The 25,869-nt window shown below is 41.7% G+C and overlaps 2 protein-coding genes and 2 non-coding genes across 4 annotated transcripts in view; 1 reads left to right on the top strand and 3 right to left on the bottom strand.

Moving 5' to 3' along the window:
• Positions 1–9,107: 9,107 nt before the first annotated feature.
• rpl18a (ribosomal protein L18a) lies at positions 9,108–13,851 on the bottom strand. Its single transcript, XM_049567192.1, has 5 exons — positions 13,743–13,851; positions 12,495–12,674; positions 10,947–11,076; positions 9,516–9,625; positions 9,108–9,251 (listed from the first exon to the last, which is right to left on the bottom strand). The coding sequence occupies exons 1-5, from the start codon at positions 13,758–13,760 to the stop codon at positions 9,159–9,161; spliced, it is 531 nt and encodes a 176-aa protein (XP_049423149.1). The 5' UTR covers positions 13,761–13,851; the 3' UTR covers positions 9,108–9,158.
• On the bottom strand, positions 11,625–11,756 carry LOC125883252 (small nucleolar RNA SNORA68). The gene has a single exon (XR_007448478.1). It is a non-coding gene; the product is annotated as a small nucleolar RNA SNORA68 (small nucleolar RNA).
• Positions 12,744–12,875, bottom strand: LOC125883253 (small nucleolar RNA SNORA68). Its single transcript, XR_007448479.1, has one exon. It is a non-coding gene; the product is annotated as a small nucleolar RNA SNORA68 (small nucleolar RNA).
• Positions 13,852–15,153: 1,302 nt separating the features above from the next.
• xpot (exportin, tRNA (nuclear export receptor for tRNAs)) overlaps positions 15,154–25,869 on the top strand; it is a 23,585-nt gene continuing 12,869 nt past the window's right edge. Inside the window, exons 1-13 of the mRNA XM_049567187.1 lie at positions 15,154–15,292; positions 19,907–20,060; positions 21,873–21,955; positions 22,094–22,150; positions 22,262–22,331; positions 22,544–22,762; positions 22,847–23,031; positions 24,399–24,567; positions 24,842–25,078; positions 25,215–25,253; positions 25,344–25,406; positions 25,494–25,618; positions 25,703–25,847. Coding sequence (XP_049423144.1) covers positions 19,974–20,060; positions 21,873–21,955; positions 22,094–22,150; positions 22,262–22,331; positions 22,544–22,762; positions 22,847–23,031; positions 24,399–24,567; positions 24,842–25,078; positions 25,215–25,253; positions 25,344–25,406; positions 25,494–25,618; positions 25,703–25,847 — 1,479 coding nt within the window. The 5' untranslated portion in view covers positions 15,154–15,292; positions 19,907–19,973. The remainder of the gene's footprint in view (positions 15,293–19,906; positions 20,061–21,872; positions 21,956–22,093; positions 22,151–22,261; positions 22,332–22,543; positions 22,763–22,846; positions 23,032–24,398; positions 24,568–24,841; positions 25,079–25,214; positions 25,254–25,343; positions 25,407–25,493; positions 25,619–25,702; positions 25,848–25,869) is intronic.

Here is a 25,869-nt window from a genome sequence, read left to right as displayed (position 1 = left end):
CTCTGTAAAAGCTGTTAAGGGTTTGTTGATCTTTGTGATTACATGTCATCTTGGCTCCGGCAGGTCCGACGATTCGTGGGAGGTTCTGAGAAACATTAATTCGAGGGAAAGTGTTTGGCTGGTGTGAACGGAGCTTTTAGCACATTCCTCTGCAGCAGAACGTAGACGTGGTCTGGGTTCAGTCCTGGTTCGTCCCCGCTCCGCTCTCCTCCTGCAGGAAAACTGGGCAAACTTAAAGCCAGTCAATCAAATGCTCTGAGTCTGAGTCAGCAGGTTGTGGATTCTGCCATGCTGCCGATAGCTGAGCTGGCTTTTACTTCTCACACTGAAGAAGAAGAAGAAGAAAGGTAGTTTTGTGTTTGAAACATGCTCTGTCTTTTTTCTCTGGAAGGAACCCGTTCGGGGAAAATCCTGAAGTCCAACTGTTGACTGAGTGTTTGAAAAAGATGATTTAACATTTAACAGCAGTTTCAGACCTCGACTCTATTTTATGTGACGAGTTTCTTGGTTGATCCTCTTTCTCGATTTATATAAGACTCATTGTGACAGAGAGGAAACAAAACGTCAAGGCTCCAGTTTGAATTTCATTTTAATTCATGCATTCATTATGATTATTTGTTAATTTAAAGGAATACTTCACCCACCAAATGACCATTTGTATATCAGTTAGTCGCCCCTCATTATGTTGAATTCATAAAGAAAACTTTGTTTTTCTTCATATGCCTCCACAGTGAACTAAGAATCCAAAAACGGAGAAAATTCTTGATGACTTGAAGTCATAAGTGTCCACACTCAACAAAAGCAAAACAAGATCGAAACATCTGTTTATAAACTCTCACACAACTTGTAAGGTATAATCCAAGTCTCATTTATCCAACCATATGTTCAGTCTTTCCCAAACACATGTAGTTTTGCTGAAACAAACTGAGCTGAAAGAGAATCCTATCCTTTTTCTCTTCAAAGCAAAGCTCCGTTGACAAAAACAGTAATTTTTTTTTTGGATTCACCAAAATCACACAATAACACAAAGAAACTATCTGATCAAGGCAGTGGTAGAGCAGTCGCTCCTGTGTTCAGTGCGGTAAAATGACAGAGGACAATGGAGTCTGGCTTTGAAGACAGCATAGATAAGTTTCACTCTCCATTAACTTCCCTGTCAGAGAGGGCTGTCTGTTTGGGAAGTACTAAGCATACAACCAGATAAATGAGACCTGGAATAAACTTTACGACTTGTGTGACAGTGTGGCCCTTTTCACACAGAGATGGTGCTATAGAGGCACTGCTTAGTCCCATCTTTGTACGTCTTTTGCATTTTTACACAGAACCAAACGATGGTGGCATCATTCCGGTCCAGTGTGTGATTTTAGACAGCATGCTGGCATCGCAGAGCCAAAAGAGGCGTGATGGGCTTGACGTTTAACACAACAGCAACGGCCTTTTGTGTGACATATAACATAAGTGTCAGCAACACTTTATAAACAATAACAATGGTATTAACATGGCAATAATAATCATTTACCACCTCTGTTATATGGTGGCTGATCAGGATCCTCCTGGACACCTCCCGTTAGAAGTGTTCCAAGCACGTGCCACTGGTAGGAGGCCCCGGGGCAGACCCACAACACGCTGGAGGGACTATATATTTCATCTGGCTTGGGAACAGGAGCTAGAAAGTGGAAAGGAGAGGGGGCTTGGCCTGCTGTCCCTGCGACCTGGACTGGGATAAGCTGATGAAAATGGATGGATGGATGGATGGATGGATCTCCTCCTCTGCTCAGAGGGTAAGAAGCTCCTAAACCTCATTTTTCGAATCTGCGGACACTTTCAGCAGCTGTTCTTTGTCTTTGAGTTAGCCGCTAACTGCTATCAGCTGCTTTTTAAACCTACTGCGGAGGGTTGCTAGGGTTGGGTCGGTTCTCGGTAATACCAGTTCGGTTCGGTACTCCGTCTTGGACTGGGTATTTTTTTTTTTTGAGACCGACCGGACTGCATATTCCGCATTCTACGCAGAGCGGACGCCGCGCAGGTCCACCTGGTTCCGCGCAGTGTCACACAAAAGACACTGCTCGGCATGTATTTTTCACATCGCGGGGATTTTTCATGGACATTTTTACAGGAAACTACAACGCGGAAGTGCGCTCGACTATGGAAGGCCGAATGACTGCAGACATTCCTCGCGGAGTCCACTCTGCTTATAGTACGCCCGAGTCTGTGAGCACCTGTCTGCATCTTCGCCTAGCGCACAGCGAGCAGGAAGCGGGGGGGGGGGGCAGGGTCTTGTTAAGTATTCAGGTGTTTCTAAAAGTGTAAAATGTACAAAAGACATGGCAAATACCCCTAATTTGTACCCCACTCAATTAAGATGTAATTTGAGTGGTCAACAGCAAATTTGGTTGATGTTCGAGGTGTCCTATATTTTTACAGAAACCACTTTTATAACTAGTATTCAGGAGAAATTGTGTTTAGTGTCAGGTTTGTTTGTTGTTGTTTGTTTCCAGCACCGTGGTTTTCTACTTGCCCTGTGGCTCAGCAGTGGAAGAAGTACTTTGGTTTGATGTTTTACTTTAGTAAAAGCATTGGCATTTTACTTCTCTTTAAAGGTCCAGAGTGGAGACTTTAGGGGGATGTACTGAAAGAAATCGAATATAATTTTCATAATTATGCTTTCAGTAGCGTATGATCACCTGACACTAAGAATCATCATGTTTTCATTACTTAAATATGTTCTTCATATCTACATAGAGAGCGGTCCTCTTTCACGGAGCCCGCCATGTTGTTGTACAGTAGCCCACAGCAGACAAACCAAACACCGGCCCTAGAGGGCCTTTTCGCGCTTTTACGTCCTGACTCTGGTTCTGAGGGTTGGATCTGACCACAGTCTGCTCTCAGGCTCAGCCAGGTTTACTGTTCTGTGGTCTGAAGGCTTCGTGCATCCTCCGGTCTTCCAAGAAACTCTCCTTGGGCATCGAGAGGAAAAAAGCCTCAAGCCACAAAATCCACAGGGCATAAAGGCTCTTAGTGTCGGAGCTTCAGGAAGCAGCTGGCAGGTAGGGATGAGGACAGGCCGAGTTCAGCGTGGTGATGGAGGTGGAGGAGGTGGAGGGGATAACTGTCCTGAACAAGGGAAAAGGTATTATTGAAAAACCCACTCTGAAGATGTTGTGGTGGCAGCACTGAGGACTGAGTCCTGACTTCTGAAACCACTGATGAGAGACGGGATGTCTGTGGCTCCTTTTAAACCCTGAAAGAGACGGTACATTTAAATTTGAGGGAACTGTCTGTAGAGTCTGGACAGCATCATTTATCATATTATTTATATTTATTTGTCGTTTTACAACACAGGGTTTCACAATAACATGTAGGTTTTCGCCCCTTCACGCCACACACACACATATAGAGCATAAATATTTAAACTCTAGTGCAAATACACCAGTCAGCCAAATCATTTAAACCACTGACAGGTGAAGTGAATAACATTAATCATCTTGTTACCACGCAATGTTTTAATGGAAAACCTGCTTCTGGCGTTCATGTGGATGCAACCTGATGTGCACCGCCCATCCAAACATTGCAGACCAACTACACTCCCCAGAGGAACGTGACAAAGACCTCAAACTTCCCAGATCCCAATCAGATCAAGCATCCGCGGGACATGCCAGTACCCCAGGAAGTCCCGTGTCCACACGTTGACAGGTCAGAGCCGAGTCAAATCCACGGTGGGGCCACTGATCTGTCGAGGCGTGGACACGGGGGGCGTCCTGTGGTTTCTGGCTCCAGAGGTTAGGGGCAGTTCATTTGAGTCCTGTGGGCTGTGAGGTGGGGTACTGGAACATCCCACGGAAGCATGATCAGATTGGGATCTGGGGAATTCGGAGGCCAGGTTGACGCCTTGAGCTCTTTGTCAGGTTCCTCAGGCCATTCCTGCAGCAGGTTTTTCCCATGTGGTGTGGAGCACTGTCCTGCTAGGGAAACAACTGCCATTTGAGAGTGCCAGTGCCATGAGGGAGTGCAGTTAGTCTGCAATGGTGTTTGAGTGGGTGGTGTGTGTCAAGTGGCATCTACACGAATGTCAGGACCCAAGGTTTCAGGGCGGGGGTGGTCATCCAGAAGGAACAAAGACAGGTTGACGAATGCAGTTTGAATGGTAAAAATCAAGCCACAGAGATCAATGTCTGATGTCAAGAGAATTGTCTTGTCCGCAAAGGTTTGAAGGAGTATACCAGAAGCCGAAGCTGTAGGTGAGTGACATCTTGACATATTAGGCTCTTGACCTGGGGAAAATGCCTTGAACATTTAACCTGGAAAAAAAATTGCTGAGAACATAAAACCGTTTGAAAAGTCTCTTTAATGTGTCATATTAAGAGGACATTGAGCTGGTAAGCATAGAATCCTGGGAACATACGCTCCTGCGCACTGTTAGTTAGCTCATTAGCTTGGTGGCTAACGAGGCTAAGATGACGATATTAAATTTTAATCCATAAAGTAACTAAAGTTAAATGTAGTGCAGTAAAAGTATACCTGGCCTGACCGTACATCTGTATCTCTAGAACACATAGCGGGAATTTCTTCAAATTTGGCACAAACGTCCACTTTGAGTCAAGGGACTGGGACTTTGTGTTTGTCTCATTCTTTTGAACGTGGTATCTCAGAACATCTTGAAGGAAATTTCTCAAAATTTGGCACAAACGTCTTCTTGGACTTAAAGATGAACTGATTAGATTATGGAGGTTAAAGTCACTGTGACTTTACATCTGTCTCATTCTCGTGAAAACGATATCTCTCGTACAGGTAGAGAGAATTTCTTCAAATTTGGCACAAACGTCCACTTTGAGTCAAGTGAAGTGATTAGAATTGGTGGTCAAAAGCTTAAGATGCTGGTTTCACAAATGTGTTATGAAAATATATAAAATGATTTTAAAAATCATTAACCAGTTTAACCAGTGTTTTTGTTCGCTCTGATGATCTCAACATAGATTTTTTTGGTTTGTTTTGATTTCTGTGGCACCAAACGTCCATCAGAGACGGATCAAGTCTTTACTCTGTCACAGCAGGAGGTTATTATTCAACATTTTCTCAAACATCCTCAAAAGCTTTAAAGCAGAGTGTTCATTTCTGTGTGGCTTTGTGTACCTCATGAAACATATTTCTTTCACAGAGGGACGCCTACAGTATTTCAAACATTTAATGCCGGGCAGCCAGTTATATTTAACGGCCTCTGACTTGTTGGCGATACGGCGCTCACAATGAGCTCCACTGGGAAGCACTAACTTTAACTTTCTGTGGAGTCAGAAAACCCTGAGAACGCTTAAACGTATTTCTTTTAATTCCCACAATAAAATCGCCGCAGTGTATACTGAGCTTCTTTGTATGGAATTGATTTCTGAAGCTGTAACCTGTTTCCTGTCAGAAGTGCTCTTTAAAGAGCTGCTCACAAATAATGGAAAAAGTTGCAGCTAAGCGAGCGCTAATAGTTGGATCCGGCTCATAAACATGCGGCTGTATATTAGAATTTAATTAACCATCAGAATCACCAGTTTGAGTCCCATTTTTCTGCTGTTTGCTTTGGAGTGAGCCTCACATACCGAGCAGTGAAGTCAGCTCAGACTTCATGTATTTGTAATGATTTTACATGTTTATGACTGTGACTCATTGAAAAGAATGTTTTCCATCACTGAGTGAGGTCTTTTGCTGCAGCCACCCACTGCTCCGTCTCCTCCAGTCCACACACACCCAGTTAACTCCCAGTACCTCCACCTCCTCTACTGTAACTCCAGTCTGCTTCCCAGCATGTCGCCTGACAGCATTACTATAACAAGCTTCCACTTTTTAACTGAAAACTGCAGGTAAGAAAACATGTTGGCACAGTTGGGCAGAATCCAACTCATAACTTTATTTATACGCCACCTTTGATACATGTCGGTGCAGCTCGATACTAAAATCTGCTTTTAAACTCATCGTGCAGCAGCACTCCTGTTTAGGTCTGCAACCAACAATTACTTTAATATTCAATATAAAACATCAGAAAATAGTGAAAAATGCTCATGTTGATATCTTCAGATGTTTTGTTTCAGAGAGATTTAATGAATTATGTTCAGACTAAAGCGGCAAATGATCACATCTTTAAAGATGGAACCATCTAATATTTGGCATTCATGCCTTTGCGCTGGTGATAGTCATGGCCAGGAACATAACGTTTTCAGGTTGTTGGTCTGTCCGTCTGTCTCATTCTCGTAAATGCAATATCTCAAGAACACTTTGAGGGAATTTCTTCAAATTTAGCCCAAACGTCCACCTGGACTGACGGATGAACTGACTAGATCTTGGAGGTCAGAGGTCAACGCCACTGTGACCTTGCGTCTATCTCATTCTTGTGAACACAATATCTGAAGAACATCTTCTGGGAATTTCTTCAAATTTGGCACAAACGTCCACTAGTAGTCAAAGATGAACTAATTAGAATTTAGTGGTTGAAGGTCAAGGTAAAATTGACCCCCTCCATCTCATTTTCATGAACACAATATCTCAGGAGTACCTCAGGTCAAAGTCACTGTTACCTTACATCCATCTCATTCTCATTAACGTGATATCTCTAAAACACCTAGAGGGAGTTTCAATGAGAGATCTTTTGTGTCATCTTTGTGAACATGATATCCCATGAATGCTGAGGGATTTCCTTCAGATTTGGCACAAACGTCCACTTGGACCCAAGGATGAGCTGATTAGAAATGGTGGTCAGAGGTCATCGTCACCGTGACTTTGCATCCGTCTCATTCTCTTGGACGTGGTATCGCAGAACATCTTGAGGGAAATTCCTAAAATTTGGCACAAACGTCCACTTGGACTTGAACTGATTAGAAAGGTTAAGGTCACTCACTACATTTCCATGCACAGTTAAGTGGAGCTACAGCTACAGCTCCAATAGGTCATTTAATTGTAGGGAACTGATTTTTTGACTGAAGTATGTCCGACTCCTCTACGATAGGTGGAGATATGCCCCCTTTCAGCTTGTTAGTACTGGACCTTTTTCAGGTTGATCTATTACCTCACAGACCAAACAATGGACAGACAAGTTAGCCATGTATTTTAAAATATTTCACTCTGACACAGCATGAACTGTGTCTCCTCGTCCGTCCAAAAAGTCACGGCTCTGAAGGTTGATTTCACTAAACTGATCATCAGATTAGTTCCCAATAACCGTCTGTTCATCCACTGATCGATTATTTCACAACTTAAAATGTGTGGGTTTTTTTTTTAAATTGGTGGACAAATCAGGAGACCTCTGGCGATTGCATAAAACACCTTAAATTAGATTCAATGTTTGGTGTATCATTAGCGGTATTTTGGGATTATTGTTTGATAGCGACATCGAAACTTTTTTAAGCAGCTAGGTTTGTTGTACTGTGACATTTTGCCATATACATGGTTTGTTTTGATCCTTGCTTCAGCAAAACTCCTCCAGACACTGATAATAACATCTGAAACATCTTCTAAAACATCTTCATATCTGATGCTGCAGCTGTAATGATTCCATGTCTACATGTGTGGCAGGTATAATGTTCACCATCTTACACCATGTGCTAATCAGCAGGTAACAGAGCACAGCTGAGGCTGATGGGATGCTTCGACACCACTCACTGAACTAACTGGTGTCACCTGTGTGAACTTTGTTTTCTCCATATGCTGCTTCACCTTCATGTGTTGGAGAATGCTGCCATCATGTGGACAGATGGTGCAACAGCAGCAGCACCGTTTGGGTGAACACACAAATGACATCCCTGAGGGTCACATAATCAAATGTGCTCAAACGCTCCTCCTCTCACCAATAAATTGATTTTGTAAATAAATAAATAAATAAACGCTACAACAGACAACCACACCCTGCTGTCTCACATTATCATCAGCACATGCAATCGTAATCATAAAAACAAACATTGCCATAATTACCTCTTCTGGTTGGACCCCATTACCCCCAGTTTGGTCTCCCAGTTTGTTCACCCCATGGCTTGGCGTTGATCCCTACAGAGGGGTCAAAGGTCAGGTTGTATGGAGATTAGAAGCTGCCAAAATTTACTTATTAATATAAGTAAATATATAATAATATTGATCAGTTGATATGATGTGACAAACATTTAGATTTGTTTTAATTTGCTTTTGTATTGATTCCCTTATTTATTTGCTTATTTAAATTTTTAAATTGTAAATTCTTAAATGCATTTTTTTTTTTTTTAATTTTCTTTTTTATTATTTTTTAATTTATTTATTTAATTCATTTCTCAACAGCTTAAATGGAGTGGTGCAGGGATGACATTCATTTGCAGGTAGCATCTCCCGGGTTCATTCAGCAAAAAGCCAGTGTGATTTCTCCATTGGATTTTGGATTATTATTATTACAGGTATCTAAAACAAATGTAAATGAGTATGTGGTCTTTCAAAGTAAGTGGGGCTTAACCTTTTTGTACAGTGGTTGACCAACATCTGAGCGCATAGATCACTTATGACAGTTAATTTTACTGGTGACCACTAATATACCTGAAAACTACAGCTACTTTTATGTTAGACACTTTCAAACCTGAATTTAACACAACTAAAATCACAAATACACATATTTGGCCAGTGCAGAGGTAAAGGGTGAAATTAAAGTTGATGAAGACACCATAGTGATAAAACCTGCATTTATATTGATCCCTTTTGCACAGGAAGTTGGTTTTTTCTTGCTAAAGCATCACATTTCAGATGACAATAAGACCATTTTAATTTCCATATTTGATTTCTGGTGGAAAACAGGTTTCCAGATTGAACAGGGCTTTTTCACAGAACTCATTTTGACTCGTCACAGGTGTGTGATGAAATTAACAATGGCTGAATTCCATTTAGCTGCTTCTCTTGGTGCTGTTCATGCTGCTTCACTGGGCCACCATTAATGTTGTTAAATATTCTACTGTGACAAGTTTAAAACGTGTGCTGTGAAAAGGGCCTGCTGAAGAATATCATCACACAGTGCCTATTAATGTTAATCTAATGAATCTTATTAGGATGATATAGGTTCAATAAATGTATTTTAAATGTGTGTATGTAACGAGGAGGAAGGTCATAAAAAATGAGGCAGCTTTGTTTCCATTAAATTTTTATTTTTTCCCGCACAAAATGAAAAAATGCTTTTAGTAGAAGGTGTTTGGTCTCTTGGTGGTGAAGCGGGGTTTGTGCTGGCGACGCAGAACCCTGTGAGGCAGAGGGAACTTGATCTTGGAGTCCTGCAGGAACAATCAGAGACGACATACTGATCAGTTTCAGACAACACACATGTAACCAAACAGTAAACTTCCTGTTTCAAATCTGTCGCCAGTTTCAGAACCGCCAGGTTTGAAGATGGAAGCTGGAAATCTGGAAGAGGAATCTGGCTTTTTGTCTGGCGGGTTTTTAAACTGGAGCTGACAAACATGGAGGCAGTCCAGAGAGAGACCCGCTGACCACGCACCCACACAGACAGGTTCATATGAAGACAGGAGGAGACTCACGTGGAACTGCTTGATGGCAGGTCTGCGACACTTGTTAGCAGGGATGACCTGGACCTTCATGATCTGGATGGAGTGGGCGCGAGCACGGTGGCGAGCTCCCATGTCACGGTCTGATGGACAGAAAGACACGAGACGCTTTAACACAACTGGACCTTCAAATCAACATGGAAAACCAGCTGTCGACACGTACAGTTACCATGACGACCGGGCACTTTCATTAACAGCTGTGTCCTGTTTCAGTCTTAGTTTTGAATTAATTGGAGGACAAATAGCTAAAGCTCCAACGAATGCTTTTTAAAATCATTTTTTTTAGTTAATCAATAAAGTGCCAGAAAAATAAGTTAAGGGACAGATCCACAGCACAGACTCTCGTCTTTCAGCTGATTGTGTCTGAGAAATGGCTAAAATTCTCAAATTAGCTTTAGTGAAGCTCAAACAGTCGACAGACAAAGAGTGTGATATTTATTAGTCAAATTGGTGCTGGGTGATGTGGAGAAAATCACATCACAATATTTGATACCACATACATCACTGACAGTATCGCAATGACATTGTAGTGTTGGCTACTGGTGCTTTCACCAAATATTTACACAGATTATTTTATGTTTATGTTAAGCTTCTTCTGCTCTGTGTTTGTTTAGTGAAGCTTTAAAGAATACTTGACCAGCAAAATAACTGCTCACCACGTTACCCTGAATTCATGAAAAAGACAAAGTTAACTGCTGAAATGTGGCGTGTCTCGAAAGTGAACGAAGAATCCAAAAATTGCAAACATGCTTAATGCACAGGGGTCTGCGTTTAACGGCAAAACTACATCAGAACATACGCTTACAAACTCACACACAACTGTTGCAGCATCATCCAAGTCTCATCTACGCAGTCATATGCGCAGTGCTTCTTTAACACGTGCATTTTTGTTAACGCATTAGAATATTAACCCCTCTGCACATCAGGATGAAGCCACACAGGAAACTGCACAGGCTCAGACTTGTTTCTGTATTTTCAAAGGCCCAGAGGCAGCCTGTATGAACTGAAAATGTCTAAAAATCTAAATGGTGGCGTGACTTTAATCAGGTCGCGGAGTGAAATGTGGTTTCATTAACTCTAAAATTTCTTACCCAGACTCGTTTATAACAGCCAAATTGATCCAAGTTAAGTTGAAATTTCAGCACAGTGACCAAATACTGAATCAAGAAACATTATCGGCCCTGGAGATGACTTCACAGACCCCTGATCAGCTGACATTTATATCAGTTTCTCTTTAAAAATCGCACACCTCGATTCTGCTCAAACTGATGCTGCTTTGCTCTGTTGTCTCTACCTGGTCAGATGACCTGTTTCTCTCCCACTACCTGCAGTAAATCTGTGTTTGATGATGTGTGTGCGTGTGCGTGTGTGTGTGTGTGTGTGTGTGTGTGTGTGAATACTCACAGCACTGAGTGACGGCTCCAGAGGTGGTCAGGTCCCTGTACTCTCTGTACATGTTGTGGGTGCCGCTACGAGAGTCGTAACGCAGCCAGATACCGAAGTTCTTCACCTTCAGAGGGGTTTTCTCGTGGACCTGAACACGTTCAACGACAACAGCAGGACGTCAGTCATTATTCAAAGTACACAGAAAGATAGGGCACCAAATGGTAGTGCAGCAGATGGGATGTAGGATGTCATGTCCTCTGTGTATGTGGGTTCCTATAAAGTGACTGTCCACTGCCAGAACAAAAAAAAGTAAGCATGGGCAACAAATGAATCCTCACACAGCTTTGACCACGTAGTCTTGGCACTAATTTTGATATGACACTGAGAAGACCAAGAGACTGTGTATATTTTTATGTAGCATATGAAAGTCAAAAGGTAGTAGAGGACTCAAACATTTTTGGTGGCATCATGTTCCCAATAAACAGCCAATTTAATCCTTTAAGAACAATCCCTGAGCCTCCAGACAAAGTTCAGTCTGACGAATTATTTCTGAATGAGTGATGCCAGCATGAATTTTTCTACCTGAACAGGTCGTGTTTGAGTGAGCAAGTCCGAAAAAGAGGAAGCAACTTTGTCCAGGGAGTTGGAAACTGGTCTGGTCACATAAAAGTTAATGACGTTATTTGCAAAGACATTATTTGTTGACCCTTGAATTCACTTTCAAAGGCACTGCAGCGTCAGAGAAAGGCGACAAGGATCAGTTTGCTGTTTGCACACCAGACAAAATCATACCACTGACAGGATATGGCCTTTGGGTTTGGGTGCAGACTGGTGAAACAGGAGTGACGTTACAGTCCTCGGTGGATTTAGGAGCCTGACTGTTACATTTCTGTTGCGTATACGTTTGTGTGTCTAAAATATGTTCATATCAAACAGATGAACTCTCCTCCATGAGGGAGTTCACTTTGTTTCAACAGGAAGTAAAGTGACTTATTTCACAATCTCTTTTCATTCATAAAGTGCACATGCTTGTCAGTATGTGCTTTTTGCTCTAAATGTGACATTTGGTAACTTTAAATGTGTGTAAGTATGTTGATAATTTTACACTTTGAAGCTCAAGTTTGAATTATTTTCATTTATAAACTGAAGAAAGACAGGCGATGAGGAGCTTAAACCTTCAAGAACAAACCTGAGTTCAGTCTGGCAGAATTTCTAATTGAGCACTAACAGACTTAACTCAGAGAAACAGAATACAACCTCGTCAGAAATGTGGTGTCTGAGACGGCGTCAGTGCAGACAGCACAATGTGACTGATGCACGTTAAATACACTTCATTTGTCACTGCCATTGTAAAAGTAAGACTTTATAGCACCACAAAATCCCTACATGTTACCTTTTATAACAATGATTCCAATGACTACACTGATACCTGATCGTGAGCAAGGCTGCAAAGATTCACGCTGGAGACCGAAGAATTATCAGGTGATGCTTCAAACAGCAGGGTTAAAAACTGGTAAGATTTGACCACCAGTACAGGCCTGATGTCTGTGTGGTTCAGAGACCTACCAGGCCACAGTAGACTGTCTCTCCAGATGCCTTCTTCATCTTCCTCAGCTGGGAGACAAAGTACCAGAAGCGGGACTTGGCGACGACATGGTTGGGTGCGAAGATCCTCATCCGGTACAGAGGAGGGGCAGGGTTCTTGGCAGAGGGCAGCAAACGCCCAACGACTTTGTACTCCCTAAGCTGTAATCAGAGAACAGTGTGTTAGGATGCGAGTACATCACATGAACATAACGGAGGCTTTCAGAGATGATCTGTTGACCCTTGAATTCACTTTCAAAGGCACTGCAGCGTCAGAGAAAGGCGACAAGGATCAGTTTGCTGTTTGCACACCAGACAAAATCATACCACTGACAGGATATGGCCTTTGGGTTTGGGTGCAGACTGGTGACATTAAACTCCTGTGTGGAGTAAGTGAAAAGTTATTTTTAATAAGTTAAACGACAACACTTCTGACATGTCTTTCCTTCTTTTCTAATGCTTCCATACGTGTTGAAAAATATAAATAAGATATACTCTACAACAAGACAATTAACTTTTGTTTTATCGTAAGTTCAGCAACTGTTTTATCAAGTCTCGAGAAAGGTGCACACGTTTCGCACTCTCTACTATCCATCTTTGATCGTGACATTTACTTTACACGAGTCAAGGTTTTACATGTCTAAGCATGTTAGCAACGCCAAGTCTTCTGCAAAAACTAGCATCCCTACCAAACTAGCCTGCCCATAGACCAGCGTTAAGGTGCTTTTCAGCTTTAAATGCTTAAAATAAACGGTATTAAAAAGGAAGCATCTCGGTATAACTAGCCAGTTGTCCCATGTTAAAACACACGGCACCGGGAAACACACTTAGAAGCTAGCTAATGTTAGCTTTCATTACGGCAAAGTTAGCTAAACGTCCAGGCTAATGACTCATCGTGCGCTGCGTTTAACGGACAGTTTGGAGTAAATACGAGTATAGTTAAGAATTTCAGGGAGTTTCGATTTGTCTTTTACAGTCAGTGAACATGTAAGACATCATGCAGGGCTCTGTAGCCGTCACATTTCATGCCACCGCTGTCCACATGGTGAAGCGGACGCCATGTTGTAGCCGCAAAACGCACCGGCACGAAATCACTAAAATATCGCTTTAGGTTGGACATTTTGAGAACGTTAGTACATAAATCAGACAAACATGACGTTATACAGCGACATCGGCTCAAACAGCCCGTTTGTTATAAGCAGGTATGGGTAAATAAATGGTTTTACGTACGGTGCCAGACGCCTTCATGGTGTCTCTCGCTCGCTGCCACAGTAAAAGAGGAAGCAGCAGGGCGGAGACTGCGCACGTCAAATCGACGGAGGGCCGCGAGGAAGAGGGACTTCCGGTTACAGGGCGGCTGACATCATGAAGATGGTTTCAGATTTGTTTACAAAGGGACAGTGTGTGTGTCCATAATTATGTTATTATTTATTCTATAATGATAAAAAAAACCACAGAATAGCTTACTTATGTAGCTGTGTCATTCATTTATTTTATTATTTATATTTTATATAATTTTTGTCTGTATTTTTAACAACTTTTTAATACATTCAGTGTGAAAAGGTAAAATACAAAAGTTTGTATATTGTCCATTTTCAATGCAAAGAAACAAGCAGCAAATGTGAAAATAAATACACATACATTCATTCAAACAAATAGATATGTCTCTCTCTATATATATATACCTTGTTATTTTGTTTGAATGGAAGAGTACACAATTTTAGCATTTTCATGTCATTTGTTTATTTTTTTTTAAAGGGCCAAGCAAATAGTTTACAATTTGTCTTGACGAGTTTATATTGTTTACAAATTTGATTGTAAGCAGCATGCAAAAAAAAAAAAAAAAAATGTTCTCCCGTTTCACTGTTTTACCAGAATCAGAGTCGACTTTATACGCAAAGTATGAAAACACGTGCAAGGATTTTGCAAGTGCAAGTTGCTCTTGAATGTATTTACACATTAATAGAAATACAGCTGAAAATAAAAGTACTCTGTGCTAAGACTGGAAAAAATAAACAAGGACTGTTACGTACTGTTTTTATTTTCAAATTTTAATTTGCACCTTATTGTCAACCAGTTATATTTATAAAAGTAGTATTGACCTTATAACATTTCTGGCAATGTGTACATTTGGTTTTGATAATCTTTATTGTTTATGTTTTAGCTTGTATTTTCTTTTTATTGCACTTTATATATGGGAGGGTGTAATCCAAAACAGAGCTGAACAGGTCATGTGTCATGTAGATGTTAAACTAGTACCAAGAGTCCAAAGGAATAAATATTAAATGAGTACAGTGCAGTGTGTGTCTAAGGAGTGGTTTAAGAATTTTAAAATTGTATTAAGGCTTTTACTTCAATGTATAGCACCAATTTCGCAACTTTAAAGTATTAGTCTTAGAAATGTTCCTTTAATTTTACTACGAATCAGAAACTAACTTCAGCCTCTAGTGAGCTAACGTTAGCAGTTTAAGAATAGCAAATATTTGTCGTCATGGATATGGCATAAATAACGTGAATAGCACCGTAGATAACACTTATAACATAACTGGGGTTGTTATATAAAATGTCATATTTTCATAATTAATATTTATATTTTTACGCCAACGTATGAATCACTTCCGGTGTGTGTGACCCGGATGTTAACGGAGTGGACACGCCGCACCGCTGCTTCTGTCGTGTGAGTCCGGCCGACATGCAACTGATTTCTGGATGATTCTCCGCTGCTCCGCGATGAGTTGACGGGGGAGGAGGAAACGTTGCCCGATTAAGTTTTCATTAAGGTGAGTTTTTGATAATGTGCTGTTTGTTTTTGTCGCGTTTATAGCTTTATAAAAAACGGCTAACGTCAGCGGAGTTTGTCATCGTGAGATTTTCGCAGCGATGATGTGATTGAGGTAACGTTACCGGAGCGTGCTAAACAAGGAGAAAGAAAAAACACGTTTTAACTGCTTTTATTTATCCCACACTGTCCGTGTGAAGGTTGGTGAACGCTTCCCGGTGTTGACTTTGGTTTTAACGCTTGTTAAAGTGTCAGGATTACATCAGCAGGCAGGCGAGCTCAGGAGCTAGCATGCTAACGCTAGCTTGAGTTAGCAGCAGTCAGCTATTTTGTATGGGAGTGAAGTTGTTAGCATGTAGCACTGCGGTGGGAACTTTTTGAGGAGTGGTCGGACTGTCACCCACAGCCCAGGTCATACATGTCGCCATTTAACCGCTTAAATGTTCAGCTCGTGTGTTTTTATCAATGCTGTTCACGTGATAAATGTGACATGGAGGCTCCAAGTATTGACGCTGTGTTGCATCATGGGATGAAGATGAGCTGTCAGGATGTTTTCTTCCTCCTCTCCATCCTCTGTTCACACGCACTGTGATGCAGGTGAAAGGAAACAGCAGCTGTCAGTGGTGACTCGTCATGTTGGAGGCATTTGTGGCACCAACACAAACCAGTGCCAACTCACTCCATCCATGTCAGTCAGCTCACCTGGATGACACTTTGTGTCACACAACCAGGTCACAGCAGCCATGTTGTCCACCTGACACTTCACTGACTTATCTCCAGAAGTATGTAGAGCCTGAACTGAAGTACCACACTGTGGAAATACTCCAGTACAAATAAAAGTCCTGCATTCAAAACCTTACAAGGGATACAGCAATATAAGTTTATGGTATGAAAACTGCCTCAGAAATATAGAATTATTTTTGACCCAAGGCCTTTAAAGGAATCTAAATAGACGGGTTTTGGGGGTTTGAACAAATACCACATTATAATTTAAATGTTACCCAGTTTTTATAATTGAAGTGTGTGTAAAAAGTCTGAAAGACAGTTGTGGAGAAATCAAGATGTGTGCACACAGGTGAGAAAGGCGTGTCTCGTACATATATTAATATATTTTATAGATATATTTTGGCTTTTTGCTTTTATTAGATGGGACAGTCTAAGCATAAAGGGGGGAGAAAAAGAGGTGATGACATGCAGTTAAGGGCCACAGGCTGGAATCGAACCACGGTCGCTGCGGCAAGGACATTGCCTCCGTATAGGGACGCCTCCTCTACCTCCTAAGCCACCGAGTGCCCTGTCATATAGTCTTTTAAGCATTGGCGAGCGACTTATGTTTTTAATTTGGGATTAGGGGAGGTATGCACATTTAAGCTGTTATATTATGTATTTATTTTACAGCCAGGGTTCCCACAGTCATGTAAAACCAGGAAAAGTCATGAAATTTTACAATCACATTTTTCAGGCCTGGAAAAAAGTTAAAGTAAGTTTCACACCTGAGTGTGTGAAATTTGTTCTCCGCATCCCCTGAGGGAGCGGTGAATCATGTGGTGATCTAACCCCCCAATTCCAACCCCTGACGCTGAGTGCCAAGCAGGGAGGCAATGGGTCCCATTTTTATAGTCTTTGGTATGACCCGGCCGGGGATCGAACCCACGACCTCCCAGTCTCAGGGCAGACACTCTACCACTAGGCCACTGAGCTGGTCATGGAATTAGTAAAAATCTCTGAAAGTTAGGGGTGAGGGGGAAAAAATTTGATACAGCTTAGTATCGCGATATTTTTGTGTGGCAATATCGTATCGTATCCTTGATCTTTGGTTTTCCAGCGGACCGTTTGAGCAAGTCCGGCTTCTCTGCTGCTAACGCTGCTGCCGGGATACAGCTGAGGAGGAGCCAGCTGCTAATGCTATGTACCGGGACACTGCTAATGCTGCTTGCCGTACTGCTAATGTTTGTTTCTCAAAAAAAAAAAAATCAGTCGGGTCGATGACCCACCTGCACATGGGCTACAATGTATGATCAAAAATGAATAACAGTTAAAAGTATTTGAAATGTCCATCCCCGTCTAGCTATGATGCTAGTTAGCCAACTTTGGCTAAAGCAAATTCTTCTCCGCTTTCAACCGTCTCCACCGTTCAAAAGCATCTCCTAAATAGACCCTCGCTTTGCCTCGAGTTTTGTCTTGGCATTTTTGGGAATGATAACGAGGTCGTTTGGGTTTATTCGCACCGTCAGCCATTGAAGCTCAGTCGTAACTACTGGCAACCCGGATGCTGAGACTCTACTGACTGTGTGACTGGTAGACGGCGGTGGGTGGCGCAACAGGCCAAAACACAAATTCAAAACATAAACATGATTTGCAGACCGTAAAAACATTTTTTAAATGGGAATATTCTGGCTGTACTATTGTTGTCGGTGAGATCAGTATGTTATATGAACATTATTCCTTAGTCTCTGTGACGTATTAGGAGGATTTTACGACTATTTGCTTTAGATTTCTTACATACAGCTCCTTTAATATTACAACCACAAATTAAACTTTAGGTAGCCAACTAGAATAATATCATCAGTCGCTTTATCAGTCCACTAGACACAGTTTGCTGCTACAAAAAAAAAATGGCTGAAGTGAGATGAACAAAGTTAAAACTTTTATCTTATTAGATAAAACAGATGTTGACAAAGTTCATGTTTGGGGACATAATTTACAGTTGGAAAAAGGTAATAAATCGCAATATAATTTATCACAACAGTACTCAGCATATCGCAACACATTTAAAATCACAGTAATATCGTATCGTGACTCAAGTATTGTGTTAATATTGTATCGTGGATCCTCTGGTGATTCCCACCTGTACTGAAAGTCATGGAAACGTTTTTTATGTGTACTGAAGTTAGTACAGTAATCTTTCATGGATAGTCTTCCATCTCATGTAACATATGCATCGATTTGTTATGTTTTGCTCACCATCACCTGTGTTTCTTGATTTTCCCACCACACTCCGTCTCTCTCTTCATGTACGCCGACTACCTGAAACCAGCCTGTGTTTGAGTTGAGTTTGAAAATCGCCCGGCAAGTGGCACAAGAGACACATTTGTCATCAAGGGTCCTTGAAAAGTTTTGAAATGTTGTCAGTTAAAAAGAAAACATGCATTTTTTATTTAAAAATCACCAAAATTACGACATATATCACAGACACTAACTGTAAAAACAGAAATTAGTATTTGATTTTCAATTTCTGAAAATGTACAATATTTCCCTCTGAGGTGTCGGGGTGTAGAAGTTTAAAGTAGCATCAAGGCAAAATACTCAGCCTTGACTTTGTACTTAAGCGAAGTACTTGAGTAAATGTACGTAGTTACATTCCACCACTGTTTATCACACTCTTCTTTGAATAACTGTAAGCAAATGTTGGTCTTTATTCAGCACTAGTACCATGTTGAATTAGCCTGTCATGCATTAAGTCACACAGCAAAGCGTTAGTTTTTGTGGCAGTCTTTAAAACATCTCGTGGGAAGTTAAACCCACCGTACAGCTGCTCTGAAGATATTTTCAGATTCCTCAAAGGCTCCTCTAACCATCTGGGTTAAATAATGTTCTGTTTACTGAACGATGAAATATATTTTTAACCTTTCCATCAGGTTTTGACTGTTAAACTGTCGGGTGGAGGTTACCTGGAGGGGAAACGGTCCCAAACTTGAGAAACGGGTTAAAAATGTGTTTTGTCTCGGGGTGAGAAGCAGATTTTTTGAGGATTTTTGAAATACTCTCAGAACAGCGGGAAGTGCTGCTGAATGATTTTCTGTTTTTCAGACATTGTTGAGTATTTGTCTTTTAGAGATACTGATGTGAAGTAATGTTAATACACAAACTGAGGTATTAATTCGACCACATAATGCTCCCCTAGTTTGAAAACCTCAGATGAGATGTCACGTCACTGTTCTTCATCTGTGAATTACACTTTCAGTGGTGGTGTTGTGATTCTGCAGGTGTCTGCTCTCCTGCTGTTAAATGAAGTCGTGTGTTCGGGGTGAAACCAGCATTTAAATCCAACATTTTCATAGACTGCATGCTAGTTTCACCCCCGACTAGGACGGCTTGATTACAGCAAAAACACAGTCACAATTATACGATAATTAAACAAAATTACTCTGGTAAAAGGTTTCTTTTTTTTTTCATTATTTTTGTTTGAGGTGAACTAAACATGATGCAGCCTTGTGCAGAGTCAGTTTGGGCTTTTAGGACGGAAAGGGGTGCACTGGAAGAGAAAGCACCGTCGCAGAAGAGAATGGGATGCAATAATTGTTTATTAATCTCAATTATCTTGTTTTCATAATCGCTGGAAGCCAAAATCATAGTGAAAATAAAGCTGGATTAATTCCCCAGCTCTACCCCTGACTAACATTTTCTCATTCAGACAGATTCAAGGAAACTGTAAACATCTGTGGGATTATTAAAACATGGTTGAAATTAAAACCTGCTGTTACATAACAGGTAGAAAAATAGACTCTGTGGATAAATTATTATTGTGTTGTCATGATATATAGCATAGCAGACGTAGCAGAGATGAATGCTCTCGGTATATTTCACCTCCGTTTTTTCCCTGTCTTGTTCCCAGATGAGAGAAATCTGTCTGCCAGCAGCAGAGAGCAGAGAACCAGCCTTGGAGGAAAGCTAACCCACGAATGGCCTGCCAGTCTGTCGCTGCAATCATGGACGAGCAGGCCCTGCTGGGGCTCAACCCGAACGCCGACGCCCGCTACAGGCAGAGGGTAGGACGCTGCTGCATTACACTGTTTGGATTTCTTTGTGTTGAAGCAGTGAGCCACAGGCTGAGGGCCAGCAGGGGCCCACGAAAGGGTTAATCTGGTCATAGATGGTAGTTCTCTGGAAGTTCTCTAAGTTTTGGTCTGTTTTCACTACAAACTACAAATTCAAACTACAACAATGGTGGACAGTAAGGTGTTAAATTAATAAAGATAACTATATTTAAATAATTAGCTGCTGTTGTTTGAAGTGATGTAACAACTGCGTCATAGTTTTTCGGTTTTGCTCTCAGACCTGTGGTAACGCTGATTGTTTGTGTTTTTCTGCCACCAAAAGAAAACAAGTTACTACACATACTCAGAATGTTCTACTCCAGTATTTGACATATCGTTGACTTCATCCCCAGGCGTGTTTGTTTGAGTGTTTTAAATCATTGCTTTTTCCTGTCAACTGAGGAACTAAAATTAAAGTTGTTTTTGTTTTAAAGGAGGGGAAAAGTTCAGTTTTCACTTTACATCCAGACAGAGCTGAGTGTGAAAGCCTTTTTCACTGAAGCCAGTTTGACTTGTCACAGTGGGAAAATCCCAGGTGTTGCTGTTAGTGACATTAAAGGTCCTGCACACCTACACAGGTGTTTTCAGTTTCTGTGTCTGAGGCTTTGTTTACACAGATACCGATACAAAAAAAAAGCCTTTTTATTTATCCCGTCTAAAAAAAGATTCTGGGTTTACACGATCAGTTGTGAAAACGATATCCCTGTTTACACGAAAACACAGAAACGGCAACTTTTTGCTGCAATTAGCATGCCAGGCCAGTAGGTGGTGATACGCCATATGGCGCTAGTGATAAAAAGCAACCATAAACTACATTTTAGCCTTATGTAGCATAGTTAGCACTTACTAATATTTGGCACAGCAGACATCTTTGTGCGCCGATGTAGCGGTGATGTTGATGCAGCAGTGCTAAGTTAATTTGTAAGCTTGTAAGTCGTCCCAAAAGTGCTAACAAAACGTAAACAACCCGGCACATATCCGCCATTGTCGTTGTGGGTCCCGGGCGCCTAATGGGCATGCGCGAACTGGGTTGCAACGTCATCGTTTTCCAAAAACTGTGTCTATCCTGTTTACACATCTCCATAGAAACGGATATTTTTAAAAACTTTAACTTTGGAAGCCGTTTTTGAAAATCTCCGTTTTCTTCAAGGAAAAACGCAAAGATAGATCACCGTTTTCAGAAATATACAGAACCGTATGAACAGAGCCTTAAACTGAAGCAACTGGATGGAATTGACCCTCGGCTAAGTCCCGCCCCCAGAGGCAGGCTGGCCAATCATAACGTAGCATCAGGCCGGCTCAGACCAGGGTCCGACAACAACACAGCTGTGCTCCATCATTTCAGATTTCCTTCATTTTCAGGCTGGTTTTGTGGATTTGGAGCTAAATGTTGTGCCTGGGGCACGTCGTGTATTAATGACACTCGTTACCTGGAGAGGTTGGAAAAAGATATACGTTTCTTCCCTGTTCCAAAACCAAAATCAAACCCTGAAAAGTGTAGGGTTAGCTAGCTAGCTACTGAAGATATAGCCTACTGAATGTATACACATGCTGCTTTTGCTTTGTAGTGATTATAACAGTGAAACAAAGACCGACCCTGCTGCACAGGAACCAGTGAAGGGAAGCAGGGAAACTTTGCTGATATTCAACCAGCTGTGTGTCATCACAGTGTGCGCAGATGAATGTTGATGCAATTATAGAGATTATATAATGATGGTTTGACAGGGAAATGACTGTGTTTTATTGATGTGTGTGTTTGTTCAGGCCATGGCATACTTTGAGCAGCTGAAGGAGTCTCAGGACGCCTGGGAGGTTTGTGCAGAGGCCCTCGCTAAAGGGATTTACAAGTGAGTGTCACATCCACGACACAGGCTTTATAATTCATACGTAAAGCTGAAATCATTCTTGCTGCTTCGATACAGAATGATTTTACTCTCGTACAGTTTCAGATGTGTTAAAACTATTTCATCTGTGTATTATTTCAGTGATGACCATGTGAAGTTCTTCTGCTTCCAAGTTTTGGAACATCAGATCAAGTTCAGGTGAGGAGGAGGAGGAGGAGGAAGAAGCTCTGGTTCATGATCTGTTCTGCAGAAACGTGTGTGATTTATCTGAATAATCTCAACATTCTTACTATCCTTTGTTTTTTGCAGACATGCTGGACTGAGTGCAGTTCAGCAGCAGCTCATCAGAGAGACTCTGATGAAGTGGCTCCAGTGTCAGGTACGACACGACACGATGTGGTGGAAAATACTTATTTCCATTACCAAGATTATATATATTTTAAAGAAATGATCAAATATGCAGTTACAAACTTCTGTAATGTTGTACCAAATAAATGTAACTGAATAAAAATATATTATTTGTAAGATACCTCAAAATGAGAATCTCCTGCCAGCTTTTGACGTGTTTCTGTCCCTTTTTGTTGACTGCAGCTGATGAACGCCCAACCTGAGAAGCCATTCATCAGGAACAAGGCCGCCCAGGTCTTCGCCCTCACCTTCGTCATGGAGTATCTGACTCTGTGGCCCAAATTCTTCTTCGACATCCTGTCCCTGGTGGGTCTGAACCCTCACGGTGTCGACATCTACCTGAGGACACTCATGGCCATCGATGCTGAGGTGGTGGACAGAGACATCCTCCACTTACCTGACGTAAGATGTTCTCTGAATACTTGTAGATGTTGTAATTTAAGCTGAGAGACTCTTCTGATTAATCGTACCGAATCTTTCCGTCAGGAGACTCGTAGAAACACCTTGATCAAAGACCGCATGCGGGAGCAGTGCATCCCCAGCCTGGTGGAGTCCTGGTTCCAGATCCTGCAGACCTACCAGCACTCCCACCCAGAGCTCACCTGTCAGTGTCTGGAGGTGGTCGGAGCGTTCGTGTCATGGATCGACCTTAACCTCATCGCCAACGACCGGTCAGTCACCTCAGTCAGAAACACAAGAAACAAACTGTGGGGGTTGATTTGAATAAACAGACACAGCAACACAAGATTTATTCAAGTGATTGTTGATTATCTTCCTGATTGATAGAAAAATCATTTTCATGGTCCCAACAGATCCACTAGCATCAGTGGCCATTTTTGAAACACTAGATTTTCTGTATTTGTCCAGTGGAGGTGTAACAATGTATGAAATACTTTTTATTAAGACAATTTTACACTTAAATCATTTCATGAAGTTACATGAAGAAAGGAGCGTACTAAAGCTACTTTAAGAAAGTTGCACAAAGGAAGTAGCCTAAAAGATGTGAATCAAAGTCGTTCAAAGAAACTTTGATACAGAAATCACACAAAGAAAGTTGCACACAAGAGGCACCTATAGAAAGTTGAGTAATTAAGTGGCATATAGAAAGTTGCACACTGTAGTCGCAAAAAGAAAGTAGAGTACCGAAGTCGGACAAAGAAAATAACGTACTAAAATCACATAAAGATACTTGTGTACAAAAGTTGCATAAAGAAACTTGCGCACCATAGAGTTGTATAAAGAAAACTGAGTAATAAAGTCGTATAAAGACAGTTGCACACTATAGTCTCATCAAGAATGCTGCACACTAAAAAGGTGCAAAAAGGAAGTTGCATACCAACGTCACATTAAGGAAGTTGTGCACCAAACAAGTGCATAAAGAAAGTTGCGCACTAAAGTCGTATAAAGAAAGCTGCACAAAGGAAGTAGCATAAGAAATGCATAACATAGTCACATAAAGAAAGTTGCACCAAATGGGTGCATAAAGAAAGTGGTATACTGTAGTCTTACGAAGAAGGTTGCGTAAGGAAGTTGCACAAAGGAAGTAGCATTAAAGATGCATTCCAAAGTCACACAAAGTTACGCACCAAATGGGTGCATAAAAACAGTTGCGTACTAAAGTCTAACGAAGAAAGTTGTGCACTAAAAAGATACATAAAGAAAGTTGTGTAATTAGTTTGCATAAATACAGTTGTGCACTAAAATTGAATAAAAAAGTTGCATAAAGGAAACAAAGAGGTGCATAAATAAAACTGAGTAATAAAGTCGCATAAAGAAGGTTGTGTAAGAAGGTTGCACAGAGTCAGTAGCATATAAGATGTATACCAAAGTCGGAACAAGAAAGTTGCACACTGAAGTCATGTGAATAAAGTCAGGCAGAAACACACAGTGTTACAGCCCGACTGTGGAAACTAAATTCTGGTGTTTCATGTGTGTTTCTCATGTTTCACTTGTCATTTAATCTCTCTGTACAAACGACTGACTGACATCAGGTTACAGTTTTTTATTGGTGATCATGTGGTGTTTTCTGTGTTCTCAGATTTGTGAATCTACTGCTGAGTCAGATGTCAGTGGAGGAGCTCAGAGAGGAGGCCTGTGACTGCCTGTATGAAATAGTCAACAAAGGGATGGACCCTGTGGATAAAACCAAGCTGGTGGAGTCTCTGTGCCAAGTCCTGCAGTCTGCTGGATTCTTCAATGTGGAACAGGTTCGACCTGTCAGAGCGCTGCTTTATTTCAAATATTGGTTGTGACATGAAGACTAGAGAAGTAGTGTTGTGTAATAATGAGGAATGACATGATGATATCTCATCATAATGTGAAAAGGAGCGTGATTTCATACAACAGTTTTTGTAGTTTGTAGTTTGTGTTTGTAGAGACAGAAGGAGTCCAGGTTTACTTTAGAGCCACATGTTTACGTTCACACCCAGAGGTCACATGCGTTTCCTGATGCCGCTTATTTCCCTCTTCCCGTCCCGTCAGGAGGAGGACGTGGACTTCCTGGCCAAGTTCTCGCGGCTGGTGAACGGGATGGGTCAGAGTCTGGTGCTCAGCTGGACCAAACTGATCAAGTCCGGTAACGTGAAGGACGGCGCGGAGACGCTGCAGGCCATAGAGAACAAAGTGCCGCTGCTGCTGCAGCTGCTGGTGCACGAGGACGACGACATCTCGGCCAACATCGTCGGCTTCTGCTACGAATACCTGCACGTCCTCAAACAGGTGAGGAGGCAGTGTTACTCACCCTTAGTTAGTCCAGTCATCTGAGATTGAGCTCTCTGTGAGTTATATTTGAAATAGTTATTGTTGTTGTTTGTAAAAATATGTTTAACACATGTGTTTTGTTTTGTTTTCGTAGCTCCCCCAGCTGACCGACCAGCAGAAAGCAAACGTTGAGGTGAGTCTTCGATTATAAACGATGCTGTCAGATAGTTAATCGTCTGTTTGAGGTTTAGAATAATTAATCCTCCTGTCTGTTCCGTCTCAGGCGGTCATGCTGGCCGTCATGAAGAAACTGACATATGACGACGAGTACAACTTTGAAAACGAGGTGAGTTTTATTCTCAGCAGCTGACTGTCGTCCGTTTTTCTCTGAGGACATGAAAACAGCAGCAGATCTTGTGATTGTGTTTGTCAGGGCGAAGACGAGGCGATGTTCGTGGAGTACAGGAAGCAGCTGAAGATGCTGCTGGACCGCCTGGCTCAGGTGTCTCCTGAGCTGCTGCTGGAGGCCGTACGGCGGGTCTTCACCAACACCATGCAGTGAGAGCACGCTTCTATTCATTCGTTCATTAAAAGGGAAGAAGAGTTGCCAGCGGGTAAAGAATGTGGTGTTTTGTGTGTCAGGAACTGGCAGACGGCTCCGTTCATGGAGGTGGAGGTGGCCATCAGGCTGCTGTACATGCTGGGTGAAGCCCTGCCTGCATCTCACGGTGCTCATTTCTCCGGAGACACGGCGAAGACGAGCGCCCTGCAGGACATGATGAGGACGGTCAGTCACATCCCTCATTAAT

The sequence above is a fragment of the Epinephelus fuscoguttatus genome, linkage group LG22, assembly GCF_011397635.1.
Source record: "Epinephelus fuscoguttatus linkage group LG22, E.fuscoguttatus.final_Chr_v1".
NCBI lineage: Eukaryota > Metazoa > Chordata > Actinopteri > Perciformes > Serranidae > Epinephelus > Epinephelus fuscoguttatus.
This window is presented reverse-complemented; position numbering and strand designations above follow the sequence as displayed.

Coding starts and splice junctions, on each gene's coding strand:
- rpl18a (XM_049567192.1), bottom strand. Junction 11,077..12,494: donor AGACAGTCTACTGTGGCCTG/GTAGGTCTCTGA, acceptor GAACGTGTTCAG/GTCCACGAGAAAACCCCTCT. Junction 9,626..10,946: donor TGGAGCCGTCACTCAGTGCT/GTGAGTATTCAC, acceptor TCTGTCCATCAG/ACCGTGACATGGGAGCTCGC.